The sequence below is a fragment of the Euleptes europaea genome, chromosome 13 (genome assembly GCF_029931775.1).
Source record: "Euleptes europaea isolate rEulEur1 chromosome 13, rEulEur1.hap1, whole genome shotgun sequence".
NCBI classification, from domain to species: domain Eukaryota; kingdom Metazoa; phylum Chordata; class Lepidosauria; order Squamata; family Sphaerodactylidae; genus Euleptes; species Euleptes europaea.
In genome coordinates this window covers 28,822,340-28,840,321 of record NC_079324.1, presented here as the reverse complement: position 1 = coordinate 28,840,321, position 17,982 = coordinate 28,822,340, and the positions used below count along the sequence as shown (strand labels likewise).

At 47.6% G+C, this 17,982-nt stretch overlaps 2 protein-coding genes and 1 non-coding gene across 3 annotated transcripts; 1 reads left to right on the top strand and 2 right to left on the bottom strand.

The window, feature by feature from the left end:
• Positions 1-3,402: 3,402 nt before the first annotated feature.
• Positions 3,403-8,263, top strand: SOWAHD (sosondowah ankyrin repeat domain family member D). Its single transcript, XM_056858993.1, has 3 exons — positions 3,403-3,471; positions 6,707-6,735; positions 7,186-8,263. The coding sequence occupies exons 1-3, from the start codon at positions 3,403-3,405 to the stop codon at positions 8,261-8,263; spliced, it is 1,176 nt and encodes a 391-aa protein (XP_056714971.1).
• A 3,651-nt stretch (positions 8,264-11,914) lies between these two features.
• Positions 11,915-17,908, bottom strand: RPL39 (ribosomal protein L39). The gene is made up of 3 exons (XM_056859664.1): positions 17,865-17,908; positions 15,062-15,165; positions 11,915-12,252 (listed from the first exon to the last, which is right to left on the bottom strand). Exons 1-3 carry the CDS (start codon positions 17,865-17,867, stop codon positions 12,204-12,206), a joined length of 156 nt encoding a protein of 51 aa, XP_056715642.1. The 5' UTR covers positions 17,868-17,908; the 3' UTR covers positions 11,915-12,203.
• LOC130486639 (small nucleolar RNA SNORA69) lies at positions 13,738-13,871 on the bottom strand. Its single transcript, XR_008933759.1, has one exon. It is a non-coding gene; the product is annotated as a small nucleolar RNA SNORA69 (small nucleolar RNA).
• Positions 17,909-17,982: the final 74 nt, after the last annotated feature.

Here is a 17,982-nt window from a genome sequence, read left to right as displayed (position 1 = left end):
GTAAGAGTTCTCTATAAGAAACCCCTAGCTCCTCATCATGGGTTTTATTCCTCCTGGGAGATTTGGCAGGATTGGAACGCAGCTCCTGCCTCTCCATCTGTTTTCTCCCATGCAGGAAGCAGAGGGGCGGAAGGGTTGTGCACAGTTTGGTTCAGAACCTTTTGAAAATTGATCATTATCTTTGGGTAGTGGCTAAGAGCCCCCTGGCGCAGAGTGGTAAGCTGCAGTACTGCAGTCCAAGCTCTGCTCACAACCTGAGTTCGATCCCAACAGGAGTCAGTTTCAGGGAGCCGGCTCAAGGTTGACTCGGCCTTCCATCCTTCCGAGGTTGGTAAAATGAGTACCCAGCTTGCTGGGGGTAAAGGGAAGATGACTGGGGAAGGCACTGGCAAACCACCCTGTAAACAAATCTGCCTAGGAAACGTTGGGATGTGACGTCACCCCATGGGTCAGGAATGACCCGGTGCTTGCACAGAGGACCTTTACCTTTTTTAATGGCTAAGAGGTGGCCCCAGAGAGTCTGTCGCTGAGATCTCACCTCTGCCGTAAACTTACTTGACACCTTTAGGGAAGTTACTGTGGTACAGCCTGGGTCTCTCCACTCACTATCTACAATTTGAAGCTGATACTGACTTACCTTACAGGATTTTTGTACAATGAGATAATGTAAGTAAACCACCAGGGTCATCTAGTCCAACCCTCTAACCATTACTCCACACTGCCGCAGACGTTCAAAAAGGAAACCCACCAGGGTCATCTAGTCCAACCCTCTAACCATTACTCCACACTGCCGCAGACGTTCAAAAAGGAAAACCACCAGGGTCATCTAGTCCAACCCTCTAACCATTACTCCACACTGCCGCAGACGTTCAAAAAGGAAAACCACCAGGGTCATCTAGTCCAACCCTCTAACCATTACTCCACACTGCCGCAGACGTTCAAAAAGGAAAGCCACCAGGGTCATCTAGTCCAACCCTCTAACCATTACTCCACACTGCCGCAGACGTTCAAAAAGGAAAACCACCAGGGTCATCTAGTCCAACCCTCTAACCCAGGGGTCCTCAAACTACGGCCCGAGGGCCGGATCCGGCCCCCGGAGGGCTTTTGTCCGGCCTGGGGACCGAGAAAGCCAGTCCCCCCTTGCCCCCCTCCCCAGAGCTTTTCTGGGCTTCCTGGCCGCATGCGCCCAGCCGGAAGCCTCCCTCCCGCCCCAGTCGCCCCCTTCCCTGCTCCCTCTCCAGCCCAAAACCCCCTTTCCTGGTGGGAGGAAGAGGGCGAAGGGGGCGACTGGGCAGCGTGAGGCGGCAAGACGCCTTGTGCGCCGCCCAGTCGCCCCCTTGGCCCTCTTCCTCCCACCCTCCCCGGCCCAAAACCCCCTTTCCTGGGCGCATAAGGCATCTTGCTGCCTCGCGTGCCACCGGGTCACCCCCTTCCCCCTCTCCCTCCCAGCCTCCCCGGCCCAAAACCTGCTTTCCTGGGCACACGAGGCGTCTTGCTGACTCGCGCGCCGCCCGGTCGCCCCCTTCCCCCTCTCACCCTCCCCGGCCCAAAACCCCCTTTCCTGGGCCCAGTCGCCCCCTTCTCTTCCGCAGCATGCCCCACCGGGAGACCTCTCTTATTGCCTAGCTTTGTGGCCTGGCTGGGCCTGGCCTCCTCGAGCTCCATGCAGAGGCGCCTGGTCCTTCGGGGCCCTCCACGATGCAGCCCAACGTGGCCCTGGCGTTCCTGTTTTGGCCGCAGTCGGGCAGCGTTCTCATGGCTCGGGGCTCTCTCTCCTCCCGGGGGTATCCTTGTGGCCTGGAGGTAATTGTAGGGGCCCCTTGGGGGTGGGTGGGCATATCTCCAGGGAGAAGAAGAAAAAGACTTGTGGCCATTTATGCACAGGAGGTTTTGCCTTGGATTTGCCGCTCTCCATCCGAATTTTCCCCATCCGAATTCTCAGAACTCAAAAGTAAGCTCCCCCCACCCCCGGGCAGAGTTTGGAGAATTCGGATGGGGAAAATGTTCATCTGGAGAGCGGCAAATCCAAGGCAAAACCTCCAGTGCGTAAATGGCCTTGGTTTTTACATGCCAACTTTCTGTACCACTAAAGGGAGACTCAAATTGCCTTACAATCCCCTTCCCATACTTTCCCACAACAGACGCCCTGTGAGGCAGGTGGGGCTGAGAGAGCTCTAACAGAGCTGTAACTTGCCCAAGGTCAGCCAGCTGGCTTCGTGTGTAGAGGTGGGGAAACCAACCAGGTTCACCAGATTAGCCTCCGCTTCTCACGTGGAGGAGTGGGGAATCAAACCCAGTTCTCCAGATCAGAGTCCCCGCTCCAAAACGCCACTCTTAACCACTACAGGGGGAAGGTCCTGGCTTGCGAGGAGGATGCTTTTCCGGAGAGCCCCCTCGGCCGCCACCTCCTTCCCCGCACACGTGGGGAATTTGTTCATATTTTTTTCAAACTATAGTCCAGCCCCCAACAGTGTTTGAGGGACAGTGAACCGGCCCCCTGTTTAAAAAGTTTGAGGACCCCTGCTCTAACCATTACTCCACACGGCCTCAGACGTTCAAAAAGGAAAACCACGAGGGTCATCTAGTCCAACCCTCTAACCACTACACCACACTGCCTCAGACGTTTAAAAAGGAAACCCACCAGGGTCATCTAGTCCAACCCTCTAACCAATACTCCACACGGCCTCAGACGTTCAAAAAGGAAAACCACCAGGGTCATCTGGTCCAACCCTCTAACCGCTACACCACACTGCCTAAAACGTTGCCTCCGGCGACGGAGGCCGCGGTTGTCCCCGGGCCACCGCCCCCGTCGGACGTCTCCGCCCCGACGGGTTTTTCAGGTTCCAGCGTTTGCAAGTGCTGCAAGGGAGCCTCCGCGTTGCTCCCGGGAGCCCCGCCGCCCGCTCCTTCCCCCCGCAGAAGGGGGCGCTCCTGAGCCGCCCAGGAGCGCCGAGGCGGGAGAGCGAAGGTCCCTGGGGGCCGCTGGCCGCAGGCTGCGGGGAGCCTCGCCCATGGCAAACTTTGCCTCCAGGAGCCCGGCGCCCAGCTGCCTGCGAGCCGCGGCCAGACGCGGCAGGAAGACGCCGGCGGCACGGAGCCAGCAGCCCCGGAGAGCCCTTCCCGCCGGGGGAGGCCGGCCCCCCGCCCCGCATCCGCACCCCCGGCCCTGAAGGTGCGCCTGCAAAGGTAGCTTCGGGTCTGCCCTGGGAGGCTTGGGCCATCTTGGGCCATTTCTGCAGGGCAGGTTTCGCCTTGGGTTTGCCGCTCTCTGGATGCCCAGGATCCCCATCCCAGTTCTCAAAACTCCACCATCAGCCCCCCCAAGCAGAGTTTTGAGAATCCGGATGGGGGGAATGGGCGTCCAGAGAGCGGCAAAGGCAAGGCGAAACCTGCCCTGCAGAAATGGCCTTGGTTCCTTTCCGGGCTCCTGACTTGTCCTGCGAAAGACCGCCTCCCCGCAAGCCATCTCAGGTGTGTGGCGCGAGATGGGAAACAGCAGGTTGTTTTACTAGGGGGTAAAGTAATAGCGATGACTTTTTTATAAAAAGCGCGCACGCACCTTGAGAAATGTTTCACTATTGGGGCCATTTATGCACGGGAGGTTTTGCCTTGGGTTTGCCGCTGTCTAGATGCACATTCCCCCCCGCTGAATTCTCAGAACTGTGCACGGGGGGGCTTATTTTTGAGTTTTGAGGATTTGGATGGAGGAAATGTGCACCTAGATAACTGCAAATCCAAGGCAAAAAAAACCAGTGTACAAATGCGGTAGGAGAGAGGCAGCTCTCACATGTGACAGGTAAAACCGAGGGTTGCATTTCCTGGATTGGAGAGCAGGTGTCGAAGAGGGACAGAGCGTCAACGGTGATTCGGAAACTCCCTATTAACCTCAGCTGCTGAGCTGGTTTAGCATAGTGGTTAAGAATCCAGTTTAGGTGCTGCAATCCCTGAAGCTGTGGATTTAAATCCCAGTCCCAAATTTACCAAAGGATCTTAGGGAGGGGCTGTGGCTCAGTGGTAGAGCATCTGCTTGGCATGCAGAAGGTCCCAGGTTCAATCCCCGGCATCTCCAGTTAAATGGACTAGGCAAGTAGGTGATGTGAAAGACCTCTACCTGAGACCCTGGAGAGCTGCTGCCAGTCTGAGTAGACAATACTGACTTTGACGGACCAAGGGTCTGATTCAGTATAAGGCAGCTTCATGGGTTCATGTGTCTTCGGCAAATCTGGTTGTGTCTCAGGCTCCTGTCTCCAATATGGGGATAACAATATTGGCCTACCTTATAAGGTCGTTGTAAGGATTATCGTGATCATGGTTTAGGTTGCATCCTATGAACATTCTGCTTGCAAAAATAGATCCCCCCTCCCACCATCCTGAAAGGGCATTGTTGTGGTTCTGAGGAGACAGAAAGCCACAATGGTTAGAGATTCCCACTTCTATCAGTGGAATGTTTACAGGATCAACCTCATGCAAGTGAACACAAAAAGTGCTGTATAGATGTTTAGCATTATTGCTGTAGCATAAAGAAGACTCCACTTGCCAGCAATTAAATATGGAGTTGTAATTCTGACCTACCTCACAGGGATGTTCTTAAGTGTTACTGAAATAGAGCATGTGATACACTTTTAAAAAATTGGATAGGCTACATATGATATAATCTGTGTAATTGGCCTTGAGTCCCAGTGAGAAAGGCAGGCTATAAATTATGTAAATAAATACATTATGAATGAAGAATTAACATTTCATTTAAAGCTTGAGTTCTTCCACACCGAGGATCAAAAGCTCATTCAGCGTCATGTCAAACAGGAGAACTTGAATCCTTGCTTAAACCCTTGGATGTTGTCAGAACTTAAGTGGTGGTTCCCAGTTCATGAAACATAACGAAATCAGGATAGTTGGCAGTGTCCCTAGCAAAGGGCAGATTGCATTTATTTAAAAAAATGAATCTCTGTAGAGTTGGAACTTATGGTTAAATACCCAAAAGCGTTTAAGAGCAAAGCTTTCACAGCCAGTGTGATGTAGTGGTTAAGAGCGGTGGTTTGGAGCGGTGGACTCCGATCTGGAGAACTGGGTTTGATTCCCCACTCCTCCACATGAGCGGCGGAGGCTAATCTGGTGAACTGGATTTGTTCTCCCACTCCTACACGTGAAGCTAGCTGGGTGATCTTGGGCTAGTCACACTATCTCACCTTGGGCTAGTCACACTATCTCACTAGCCTCATCTACCGTACAGGGTGTCTGTCGTGGGGAGGGGAAGGGAAGGTGATTGTAAGCCGGTTTGATTCTTCCTTAAGTGGTAGAGAAAGTTGACATATAAAAACCAGCTCCTCCTCAAGACTGGGGTTCCCCAGTTAAAATCTCACTTCACAGGGTAGTTGTCAGAATTTCTTTTTAAACATTTTCTATCCATTCCTGAGGTCTTCCTTAGAAACACCCAAGGCAGCTGACAACAAAGTAATTAAAACACATCTCAGCACAAAGAGAAAGAAGAAGAGGAAATGATATAAAAGAGGAAATGATTCAAGCAGCCTGAAGATAAAACTGAAAGTGAGAAAAATATATTAAAGCAGAAACCAGGATAACAAAAATGTGCTGGGGGTGGAATCAACAATAAGCCTTGGAAAATAATAAAATACTTATTAAATATTAAACATAAGAAAAGCCATGCTGGATCAGACCAGGGCTCATCAAGTCCAGCAGCCTGTTCACACAGTGGCCAACCAGGTGCCTCTAGGAAGCCCACAAATAAGACGACTGCAGCAGCATCTTGCCTGTGTTTTACTGCACCTAATATAATGGGCATACTCTTCTGATACTGTAGAGAACAGGTATGCATCACGACTAGTATTCATTTTGACTAGTAGCCATGGATATCCCCCTATCCTCCATGAACATGTCCACTGCCCTCTTAAAGCCTTCCAAGTTGGCAGCCACCAACACATCCTGGGGCAGGGAGTTCCACAATTTAACTATGTGTTGTGTGAAGATATACTTCTTTTTATGTGTTTTGAATCTCTCACCCTCCAGCTTCAGCAGATGACCCCACATTCTAGTATTATGAGAGAGGGAGAAAATTATGAATAGATTCCATATTATATTGTATCATTCAGGACAAGAAAAACTCAGAAACATTGAACATTCGTGCTCTTTTCAAGCTGGAGACAGATCCACTCCCCTCCAAAGCTGAAGGCACTTTGAAAGGGGGACTACCTTTCTTCCAATAAACTCAAAGCACCATATATGGCCCTCTGCTCCTCCATTTTATCCTCATAACAACCCTGTGAGGTAGTCTAGGTTGAGAGAGAACAACTGGGCTGAGGTCACCCAGCAAGCTTCCATGTAAGAATGGGGTTTTGAACCTTGGTCTCCCACATCCGACACCTTTAATAACTACATTACACTAGTGAACAGATTTTTGATATCTTAAAAACCTGCCAAACTTGTTTAACCCAGAGGTAACACAAATATGAATGTATGTACATTATGGATAACGAAGCCTTACCGCAGTCACGTTGATGAAAACTGTTGTCTCCAGACATTTTTAAAAACCAGATTTACTGCTCCTGTCCTAACTTCAAAAGTCATCCTAGAGAAGACAAGGCGAGATCATTCTTCTGTGGAACGTTACCCAGGCCCAGGATGTTCTTGTTCAAACTGAACTACTACCCATTCAAAGGAGCTTCATGAGCTGTACAGCTGCTTTTCACAGGTAGGAGCCCAGTTTAAAAGCCAAGCCAGGTGAGTGTGATGTCCCAGGGGAAAGTGCTTTGGCTTTAGCCAGCACCACTTTAAGTCGGGCTTCAGAAATGTGGAAGAAAGGGATGGATTTGGGACATGTATTTGGAAAGGGCCGGAAAGCAGAGAAATTTACAGGCAGGGTCCCACTCCCAACAACCAATTCTGAGCATGGGGTCTTTGCAAGATCCTCCCCCCCCCCATCAACAAAAGCAGCTGTGTCCTGCTGTGGAATCTCCCATCTGCTCTGCTGCACACCAGGGCTGTTGCTGCCTGCCATTGCAGCCCTTTTCGCCACAAGCCTTTTCTTCCTCCTGAGTACTGAAACTGTTTCTTCCCCTTTTCAGGCAGAATCAGGAAGCTCTGCCGTCAAAAGCTTGGGGAGTGCCCATCTCTCTAGCCGGAAAGCAGCGCTTGTGGCTTTGCAGAAAATAAAACCTGACCTGTCACCAGAAATGTAGAAAGCCCTGGAGGAAGAACGGAGCTGGGTGGAGAGGCTATGTCAGAGCAGCAAAGGGGCGAATGCTTGGACAGGCAGCACGCATCCCAGGAGCGCACGCCATGTGCACCAGAGGACAGCTCCCGGCCTCAGACGCAGGCGGCCGTGGGCAGCCAGTCCCCCAACCCCAGCGTCCGGGCTGGGAGCTTGATTCTCCGCCGGGGACAGCTGTCCAGTCTCAACAGGAGCTTCAGCAGGGCCAGCAGGCGTTCGCATCACTGGGCAGTGGCGACGGGCACAGAGGCGGCTCGGCTTCCTGCAGCTGGAGGCAGCACGAGGAGGAAAGGACTGAAGGAGATCCTCCTGCAGAGCAGCGAGGCCAAACCCGTGTGGCTGGCGGCTTTGTCGAAGGGAGATGCCAGTGGCCTCTCTGATGGGCCGCGAGGCCCCGACCCTCTTCCGGAAGCCAACTTGGAGGACTTGTCGCTAGTTCTGGACCCTCTGGAGCATGAGTGGATGCTGACCGTGGCCCAAGGAGATGCTGGGAGCATCCTACGGCTGCTGGACCAGGACCCCAGCCTACTCTCCAGGACAGACTTTGTGACCGGCTTCACTGTCCTCCACTGGTTGGCCAAACACGGTCAACATGAGGACTTGATAGAAGTCATCACTTTCGCCGAGAAGCAGTGCTACCCGGTCGACGTCGATGTCTTCACTGCTAGTGGCAGGCTAACTCCTCTGCACCTGGCTGCTCTTCAGGGACACGAGATGGTCATCAAGGTATTGGTGGGCGCCTACGGGGCCAACACGGGCCTTCGGGACCACAACGGGCGCAAAGCGTGGCAGTACCTCCCGGCAGATGCCCCGAGGGAGCTGAAGGAGCTTTTGGGGGCCGGCGAGGAAGACTTGGCCCTGCTGGGAGCACGCAACACCAACAACAACTGTGGGTCGTCCAGACGCAGTGGGAGCGACAGGCTCAAAGGAGACCACAAGGACGTCCAAGGGGAAGAGAACAGCCGCAGGCCCGTTACCAGGCTGACCTCTTTAAGGAACTTGTTCAGACAAGCAGTTGCGTTCTTCCAAGAATTGTAGACATTTGCTCAGTGGTGGAGGGGCTTGGGTCCGTGGACTGCGCAGATTTTGACAAGCCACCACGAACGGGTGGGAATGCTCTGGGAGGAAGTCTGGGAGGTAGGTGAGGACACACAGAGGTTATCTGTAAGATGCTAGCTTCGGCACACCTGCCCAACTTGCAGTTTGGCCTGAGGAATGAGCAGTCTGAGGTCCTGAAGAAAATGAGGGCACTCGTACGTGAACTGGAAAGGCCATCCTGTACTCTGCTAAAGACAGTCAATAAGGAAGATTGTATGTAGACAGTTACAAAACAAACCTCAAAGCCAGGGAAAGAGAAATTTTGTAACCTGTGTATGCAGATTTAACTGATTTGTATAGGTTCCCATTTTGCATAATTTATTCTGAGTTTAGGTGTGGCAAGGAGCAACGCTGAGCACTAAAAACCTGTGCTTAAGCCCCTGGAAATCTTGGGGCAGGCGCCCCTTCCGCTACCAGGACTTGCATGTCTAAAACTGTGGTTGCAGCTTTTGAATGATCGGAGAACTGTCAAATAAAGAACAAAAAGCAGATTAACCCAGAGTATTGTGAGTGTTTCAAGATTCCATGTACTGCAGGTAGGTTTATAGTCGCTGCCACAGGGCTGTGATGTTTGTGTTTACTTGAAGGGCTGTCATATATAGGATGGTGCTGAGTTGTTTTCTGTTGCCCCAGAAAGTCAGACCAGAACCAATGGGTTGAAATTAAATCAAGAGTTTCCATCTAGACATTAGGAAGAATTTTCTAACAGTTAGAGCGGTTCCTCACTGGAACAGGCTTCCTCTGGAGGTGGTGAGCTCTCCTTCCCTGGAGATTTTTAAGCAGAGGCTAGATGGCCATCTATCAGCAGTGCTGATTCTATGACCTTCGGCAGATCATGAGAGGGAGGGCACTCTGGGCCTTCTTCTGGGCATGGAGTAGGGGTCACTGGGGGCATGGGGGGGAGGTAGTTGTGAATTTCCTGCATTGTGCAGGGGGTTGGACTATGTGACCCTGATGGTCCCTTCCAACTTTATAGTTCTATGATTCTAACACTGGAGAGGGAATTCATGGCGCAGTGGTTAAGAGCAGTGGACTCTAATCTGGAGAACCGGGTTTGATTCCCCACTCCTCCACATGAAGCCTGCTGGGTGACCTTGGGCCAGTCACAGTTCTCTCAGAACTCTCTCAGCCCCACCTACCTCACAAAGTGCCTGTTGTGGGAAGATGAAGGCTTTGAGACTCCTTAAGGTAAGAGAAAAGCTGGGTATAAAAACCAATTCTTCTAAAAAAGGGTGGGGAAGGAGATAGATCCTAAACTGACAAGTATTTGCTGGCATGAAGAGGATAGCTCTTCATAAGCATTTTCCCCCTAAATTGTAGACAAGCAAATTCCCATTCTGTGAGGCTGGTACGCTTTAAAACAGCAGAATTTAAAATAACAATATAAACATTCATCAATGGACCAGATATCACGGAGTAGGGAGATATACCCTTGGAAAAGTGATGCTACGGTTAAAAGCCAACATGGGCCAGTGACACACCTACACTTAACATCCAAATGGCACTACAATAGCAGTACAAGCAGTGGCTTGGGTTAATATTACTGCTTTGCTGTCTGAGCGCTGTGAACACTTGCAGAATTCACCTGGATCACTCACCATTCAATTAGCAATGTATATTTCATTGTACAAATGTGCTTTTCACAGAAGAGAGCCTCAGCACCCTGTGTGAAGTTGTCTTTTCGTTTTCTCAGGGCTCTGATCTTCTGTACTGTTGACTGCCGCCAGTTGTATGGGATAACCAGAACTCCCCCCACCCCCTCAGCAACCTGGGATAGTTTTGTGTGGCTGCTAAGACTTCTTCCTTGGGAGCTTCCTAGAAACATCACAGTACTACAGTGTGCGTGTTTCCTTAGTTGCAAGCTATGCTTGGACACTTAAACGTGGCTTAAGATTTGTGGTGTGGACATGTCAGTAAACTGCACCTCTTGGAGACAGAATACTTATTCCACAAATGGGTTCATTCCAAGGCATGCATTGCAGTCCCTTGCACGTCGTTTGGGGCTGGTTTTGTCATGACTGGAAAGGGACACGAGCAGCTGGAATGTCTGTGGCAGAATTTGCAATATTTTGTTAAGCACAGTTCCATCAAGTTTACCTTGTGGGAGTGCTCCGGGCTGCCTCCTGCTCTTTGCTCCTTCTTTTCAATGCTGGTATTGCCTGCTTGGGGCAGTTAATCCCCTGGCATTTTAACTATGCACCTACTGCAGCTTCCGCAGAAACCAGGAAACTGTTTCATTGTACAACAGCACAATCTTTGCTGTTTACACTATTAAATAGCATGGTACCAAATGATTACTTTACTAGGAAACGCCCCAGTTCAGTTCTTTGATTTTGTGCTCTACCTACTCCCAAATGCCTGTGTGTGTGGGTGTGTGTGTGCTGTCAAGTCACAGCTGATTTATGGTGATCCCATACGGTTTTCAAGGCAAGAGACGTTCAGAGGTGGTTTGCCATTGCCTGCCTCTGTGTGGGCTGAGAGTTCTGAGAGAACTGCGACTGGCCCAAGGTAACTCAGCAGGCTTCATGTGGAGGAGCGGGGAATCGAATTCAGTTCTCCAGATTAGAGACTGCTGCTCTTAACCACTACACTTAACTGGGAAAAACAGCCAATTTTGGAAAGAGAATTTAAGACACCAACTTACATCTAGTAGTAGACAGAATGTACCACAAAGGTTGTTTTCACTACTATTTTTACTATATGCTCACAAAAGCAGTCAACTATGGTAGATGTCCCACAATGTTATTTTTGGAGTTCTTAATTGAGAGAAATCAGATGTAGTATTTTTCAAGTCCTAAGACTTGATTAGAAGGATTTGCACATTGCACTAACACCAACAATGCCACCAAGCTTGAACAGCGTGATGATTTGGAAATATGTGAACTCCCAAGATGACTTCTTGAGAACTGAAATTTAATCTTGCAGGTCTCCAGCACCCGGAAATGTCAAATTAACTTCTGCGAAGGGAGCCAACAAACACAGCCTCTTTTGCAACAAGGACTGGACCTTTGTATCATGTCAGTTTGCATGTTAGTTAGTATTTTACTCCAATTTATTCAAGTCCCCTCTTCACCTGATATTATTCTTTGGTTTGATTCTCCCTAGCCTGGCTGAAACTAAAACGGGGAAAAAAGTTTACGTTTTCCCCTTCTAACACAATATGTTAAGCACTGCCAGGAAAGGAACTTTTTGAGCCTCCTAAAAATTCCAGAGTTGTCATGCTAACTGAATTTACACTTTCCCTTTAACAGAGCAAGGCCCTAGGGGTGACTCTTTCGGGGCTTCTCCTAAGCCCTTCTCTTCTCTTTCGCCTTGTTCCTTTTAGTTCTGTTCTCCCCAGCCTTGGGCCTTCTGTAGCCAATCAAATGGCATTTCCAGCCCCCAAGGAATATGTTTCTCCATACTGTACTGGCACGGAGGACTGTCTCCTGCTTGTTTCAAACTATTCACTCACTAGGACACAGCGGGAAGTTTCCAGCCTCCCTCCAATAGGTGCCAATTTCACAGCCATTCACCTTTTGTGCTGTTGCCAACTCTCCCATGTGCAGCAAGTGTAAATAGTAAATCCAATCACAGATCGCTAATTCACTGGACTGTGTGCAATCTCATATTTATTAATGAACCTCTCTCCACCCACAACAAGAATTCCTCACACACAGATGCACTGAGAACTAAAAGGACGCTAATTGCATACAAAGCTTTCCATTATTTGGTTTCAATTCTTTCAAAAAACTCGTTGTGAAAAATAAAGGTTTCTAAAAGAAAATATGCACAACGTGAGTCGGCTTTGAAAACACGGCCATGGCAGATTGGTAGCAAAGGGCCGTCTGAGGTCTCGACGCAGGACAAAACGTGTCACGAGGGTTGGAGCCGCTTCTCTTTACAGGCCAAGCTTGGTCCTTCTCCAGTGCCTCCTTTTGGAGTTGTATCTAAAACAAAAAGGCACACAATTAGTAAGCGAGGCACACCCCGGTGTCTCCCAGAAGCCAAAATCCCAGGCAGCCCTGAACCAAGAGCAAGCGACTGAACTAATCATCCTGCTCGTCATTTTTGCTTGTGACACCCTGAACAAAGGGCTTTGCGGCTGTCGGCAAAGGAAGGGCAGGTTTCCCACACCCATCAGCTCTCTCCTCCCTCCACTTTATCAATGAGAGGAACCCTCCAACTCCTTTCTGCCAACTCTCTCCCAGGAAGAAATATTTCTCTGTCAAGTGAAGACTTAATATAGCTCGGCAGAAGGAAACTGTAGGATCCAACCTCATGTCTCCAAGCACAAAGAGGATGCAAAGTCAAACACTTTCAAAGGTTTGGAGAAGGGAAAAATGATTGCTGAATAATAAGTTTTATTAATTTTAACAATATAATACACACAAAACCACCACAAAACAGATAAAAAATAACTAATAACATGTACAAAATACATATATTACATTGTTACACACAAACCTAATGTAACAAAGAAATAAATCTAAACACCTTTATACTGGGTGATCACAAGGCTTCTATCTTCTCACTAACCTTTCTTTACTCCACTTTCATGACTCTCTAACATAGACTTTGTAGCTTGTTATATGTATCTTTCTCCTAATATAAATGTTTTAAACTAACATTATAAAACTGACAATTATTAAATCACAGTAAAATATCTATACCTATACGTTAACTTTAATTATTTAAGGAGGGAAATGATGATCGATAACTTAATTTTTATTTTACTGCTTTTAACAAAATTATAATTCATTTGGTGTAAGAAGTTTTGTATTATAAAAAAGGCTGTGGACTGATTGAAAGGACTTTAAGCTGATCAAATCATCTGAGTTAACTAATCAACTACAGAAGTTTGAAAATATCTACTCACTACCAAAAAGACCGGCTTTCTGAGCCGTGAAGAAATTGTGAGAATTTAGAAATTAATAAAAGCTGTTACTTTTCAAAAGGAAAGGCAATTTTTTTAAAAGTTCCTTACTGCAACAAAATAGCCTCCCCACTGAGGTCTGCCTTATTGATAGCCCCTTGGTGATTAATCAACCGAACTATGGTTGATTAACTGAGCAAGTAAACTGATCAACGCTCACAGCCAAAACCACCCCCTTGCACAAAATAATGTACTCAGAAGAAGAAAAAAACACTTTCCTCTAAACAAAACGGGAGCATACAGGAAACAACACAGTTGCACTGCTAAAATATATTTTACTACTCACATGTAGTGTATTGAGGACTGCTTTGATCTAACCCAAAGGGGACAGAGCGTGTTTCGAAACTGGTAGCTCTGGCCACCCAAACTTCCCTGGTCTGGTAAAACATATTATTCTATCTATTATAGAAATCATCCCCACCATAACTCATACATGCGGGAATCTCTTTTCCCAGAAAAGTCCAGCTCCAGTTCTAAAGTCTTCATGCCGCTCTGACACGCTTGTCACTGGGTCACGAGATGGGTGATTTCACCACCAGTGAGGAGAGATCACGTCCAAAGCGACAGCATTGCTCTCAGCAGGGAAATGGCAGTACTCCCACAGAATGAAGCACTGTAATTGCAGCCTGCTTTAGGAAACCCTCAAGGCGGCTCACCTTTTGTGGAGACAGAGGCTAGATTCCATAATCCTCATACTGTAGTCAAAGTTACAGTGAATGAAGCCCATCAGTCTCAAAATTAGAGACAGGCCTCTTGGACAGGTGGTGTGAGAAGAAACAACAGAAGGGGGGGAAGCGATACGGAAAGGAATTTTAAAAAAATCACAGTGGGAAAACCAGTTTTAACAAAACCAAGAGTATAAGAATGGACCCTTTTCCAGCAAAAATTTGTCTGTGTCACTGGGAACCTCTTGTTCTCATCTAAACAATGGGACATGACCATGAAGACTACATAACAAGAACCCTGTTGGATCAGAACATCTAGTACAACATCCTGGCTTACAGTGGTCAACAGGGAACAGAGGTTCCTGCTGCCTCCTGACACTGGTTTTCAGAGGCCTACAAATTGCTCCTTTTAGCCACCACAACTAATAGCCACTGATGGATCTATCTTCCATGAAATCTGTCTAATACTCTCTGCCTGTGGCCATCACTGCCCCCTCTGGGAGCGACTTCCATTTTAATCACTTGGTTTAGTAAAGAATTTCTGACAAAAAGACCAACTTGCCAGACCATCTCCAACACCAAGCAAACCCTGAAAACAGTTCACAGTGGTCACGTGTATTCCATTAGTCAGCAAAAGAACCCATGGCCATCATGCTGGGGTGCATGGTACAGCATCCCATCATCAAAGTACTAAGGAAGAAGAATTTGTGGTGTGCCAAGGGTGCAGAAAAGAACTACTGGGCATTGATATTCCCATGGGCCTTGATTCTGCAATCAGCAGACTTACACTAAAAGGTGCATGGGAATTATCTTTTAATTCAGGCTTTTTCAAGGGAGGACAAAGACCCATCGAACGTGGAAATTGCTCATCCATAGACACAGAGGGTTAGCCCTGAAGAATGAGGTACCATCATAGGAATGTTCTGACCCTCTGCATCAGTGGCGTTCTCAGCGGCTGGTATTGGAATGAGTGCCTGCAACTACAGTACGCTTTTTCTCTCTTCAACGATACTTTTTGCAAAGCCGCCCTTGGAAAATATATTCCTATATAGGGGCCTACATATGGACACTAACCCTCAAGAATGAAACAAAACTGGTCTCCAGCCACATGCATTCCTGTGTTAAACGTTGAGCACTTAAATAGACTGTGCTTTTTACCTGATCTTATTGCCAGTTTTCATACGGATCCATTGCGGTATGGGCCGGTTCTGTTTCTGCTTCTTAGCAAGAAACCGCTTGATCTTGAATGTCTTGTGGGAGGACTGAAAAAAAGAGAAGAAAAGCATTTCAGAAACCAAACAGTACTAGTTACAGTATTGGGGTGTGGGGTGTGTGTGGGGAGAATAACTTCTTAAAAAGCTGGACAAATTCTGGGAAACCAAAAATGTCATGCTGGCTGTCTTCCACCATGGCCACACTGAAGAGTTAAGTTGATCTGGCTGAACGGGAAACAGCATCCCAGGACAAGAAGCAAGTAGACTTCACAGAAAAACATAGTCTGAATCAGCAAGATGTGAAAACAGTAATTGGAATAGTTTAAGGGGGTTATAGCAGAGCTAGTTCAGCAGACTTTCAAGTGAGGGGGAAGAGAATGTGCACGGAGAGTTTGAAAAAGCTTCAGTCTCCCTATCTGAAAGAAATGGAAAGTGACCCACCTCACCATTACCATAGCAATCCTGAAAAGTATTGCCTGCCCTGAGCCATGAAACACATGGCAAGAAATATGAAATCGGTAATAATTCCCCTGCACTTCATATAATGGGTTAGTATACCCAGTTAGTTTTGCCAAAAACCCTGGTCTTAAACTTTTGACTGTTATCCAACATATCAATCCTATTTGCAGTCTTCTAGATTCACTGAAAGTTCAACTTGTGTCTGGTTGGGCCACTCCTAGATCCTACAGTGAAGACACTTTTAAGTCAAAATTAATACGAAACCTATGGGCAAACTGTAACATGCAACAATCTGGCATGTACACACAGGGCTTTCAAACACGTATACACCAAGTGGGGGAAAACACATTAACATGTAAGCTTGTCATGCATTAAGACCTATAACCATTCATGCTAATTTTCTTAACCTTCTTCCTCATGGTATTTTAATTTGTTTTTCTTTAGGTAAATGGAATTATTAACACGGGAAGAAATCAAACATGCAACACTCCTCTGCATTTGTAGTTAAGCAAATCCATGGAGTCTTGAAAAGTCTAAAATCTACTGTTCACCTAGCTGATTTAACATCTGTTTGGGCTGCATTCCAGTTATATGTGGGGCTCTCCTAACTAATGGCTCCTCCATGCAAACTATTCCTTACTGACAGGAAAGGAGACATCAGAGAAAACACCAGGTTTTTTTATGCGTAGGAATTGGTTTTGTATGAAAAAGAAAAACAGTCACGTAAGCCCTGTTTGCATTAGGAAATGGAACAGCCCCAAAACAACAAGAACAGGACCCATGGCTGGATCCAAGTGGGATTTATTTCTGAATTAGATATCCCTACTGGTGCTTTTCATAACACGCACATTGTGGACACCCCTGCGCAGCATTTGAGAGCAGCGCCAATAAATTGGAAAAATAATGAACACATGAAAGCTGCCTTATACTGAACCAGACCCTTGGTCCATCAAAGCCAGTATTGTCTACTCAGGCCAGCAGCAGCTCTCTAGGGCAGGGATGTCAAACTCAATTGTTACAAAGGCCAGATATGACATGTCACTTGGTTGGGCCGTGCCAGGCCTCACTGCCCCACATCCAGAGTGGGTGTGTGTGCAGCTGGCTCGCAGCTGGCTCGAGGGCCGGATAAGAACTCTCAAGGGCTGGATCCGGCCCATGGGCCTTATGTTTGACACCCCTGCTCTAGGGTCTCAGGCAGAGGTCTTTCACATCCCCTCCTTGCCTAATTCCTTTAAACTGGAGATTCTGGGGATTGAACCTGAGACCTTCTGCATGCCAAGCAGATGCTCCACCACTGAGCCGCAGCCCCTCCCCTATATTAACGGACATGGATTTAACAGACAAAAGAGGGAATCACCTGGAGGGTTGTAATGAGCTGGCAGAGACCGCTGGGTACCCTGCGCATCACAAACACCTTGCGTTATAACATAATAGCAAAAAATTGGAAACAAGTAAATAAACCTTCAATTAAGGACTGGAGAGAGAAATTGTGGTTGTACATGCGGATGGCCAAACTTACAGACTCTTTGCATGGCAAAGATATGGAAGAGTTTAAAAAAAAACTTGGTCAAAGGCCATCGCATTTTGGGATCAACTGGCAAAAATGAATTTTATAAGTATAGTTAATGAATTATAGAGAAATGTAGTATAGATAATGATAATATTTTAAGTACTGTCAGAATACTTCTCCGGAGGTCCAGGGGTGGTGGGATACTTTCACAAGGTGGGTGGTGGGTATTCGGGCACTGTTTATTCAATAACATTATATAAGATGAAAAACTGTGCTCGTTATTTGTATTTTTGTTTTTTAGTTATTTGTTTATGTGATTTATAATTTGATGTTTTTATATATATATTTCTTTTTTTCTTACTTTATAAAAATTAATAAAAATTTATATTAAAAAACCACCTTGCGTTATATCGTTATGACTGATGTTAATTATTTGGGAGCCAATCTCGACTGAAACGTGGGGCAACGCTGGCTATTGATTCAACCAAGCTATTGATTCAACCAAGATTCAACCATTCCCACTGAGCAGATCCCCGGCTTCAGTTAAAGCCTCCCCCAATTCAGGAAACCCTCTGGATTTTCCACCTCCAGAGGCCCACAAACTACTAGTGGATGCGGGGTGGGGTGGAGACACAACCGGGGCTCCCAATTTTTCAAAGCACCCTTCGGGTTCCTAATTCCGTTTGGGCTCATTCATGGGGACCGCCGCGACGGCCAAGACTGACGCCCAGAAGCCTGCGAAGAAGCCGCGAGGGAGGATTGCAACGGATTCACTCACCATGGCGAAGACTTGCCCACCGGTCACCACAATGCCGCAGAGGAAGAGAGGCAGGAGAGGCGGAGCTTTGAATGAGGCGAGCGAGCAGACAGGAAGAAGCGGGCTAGATTTCCCTCCG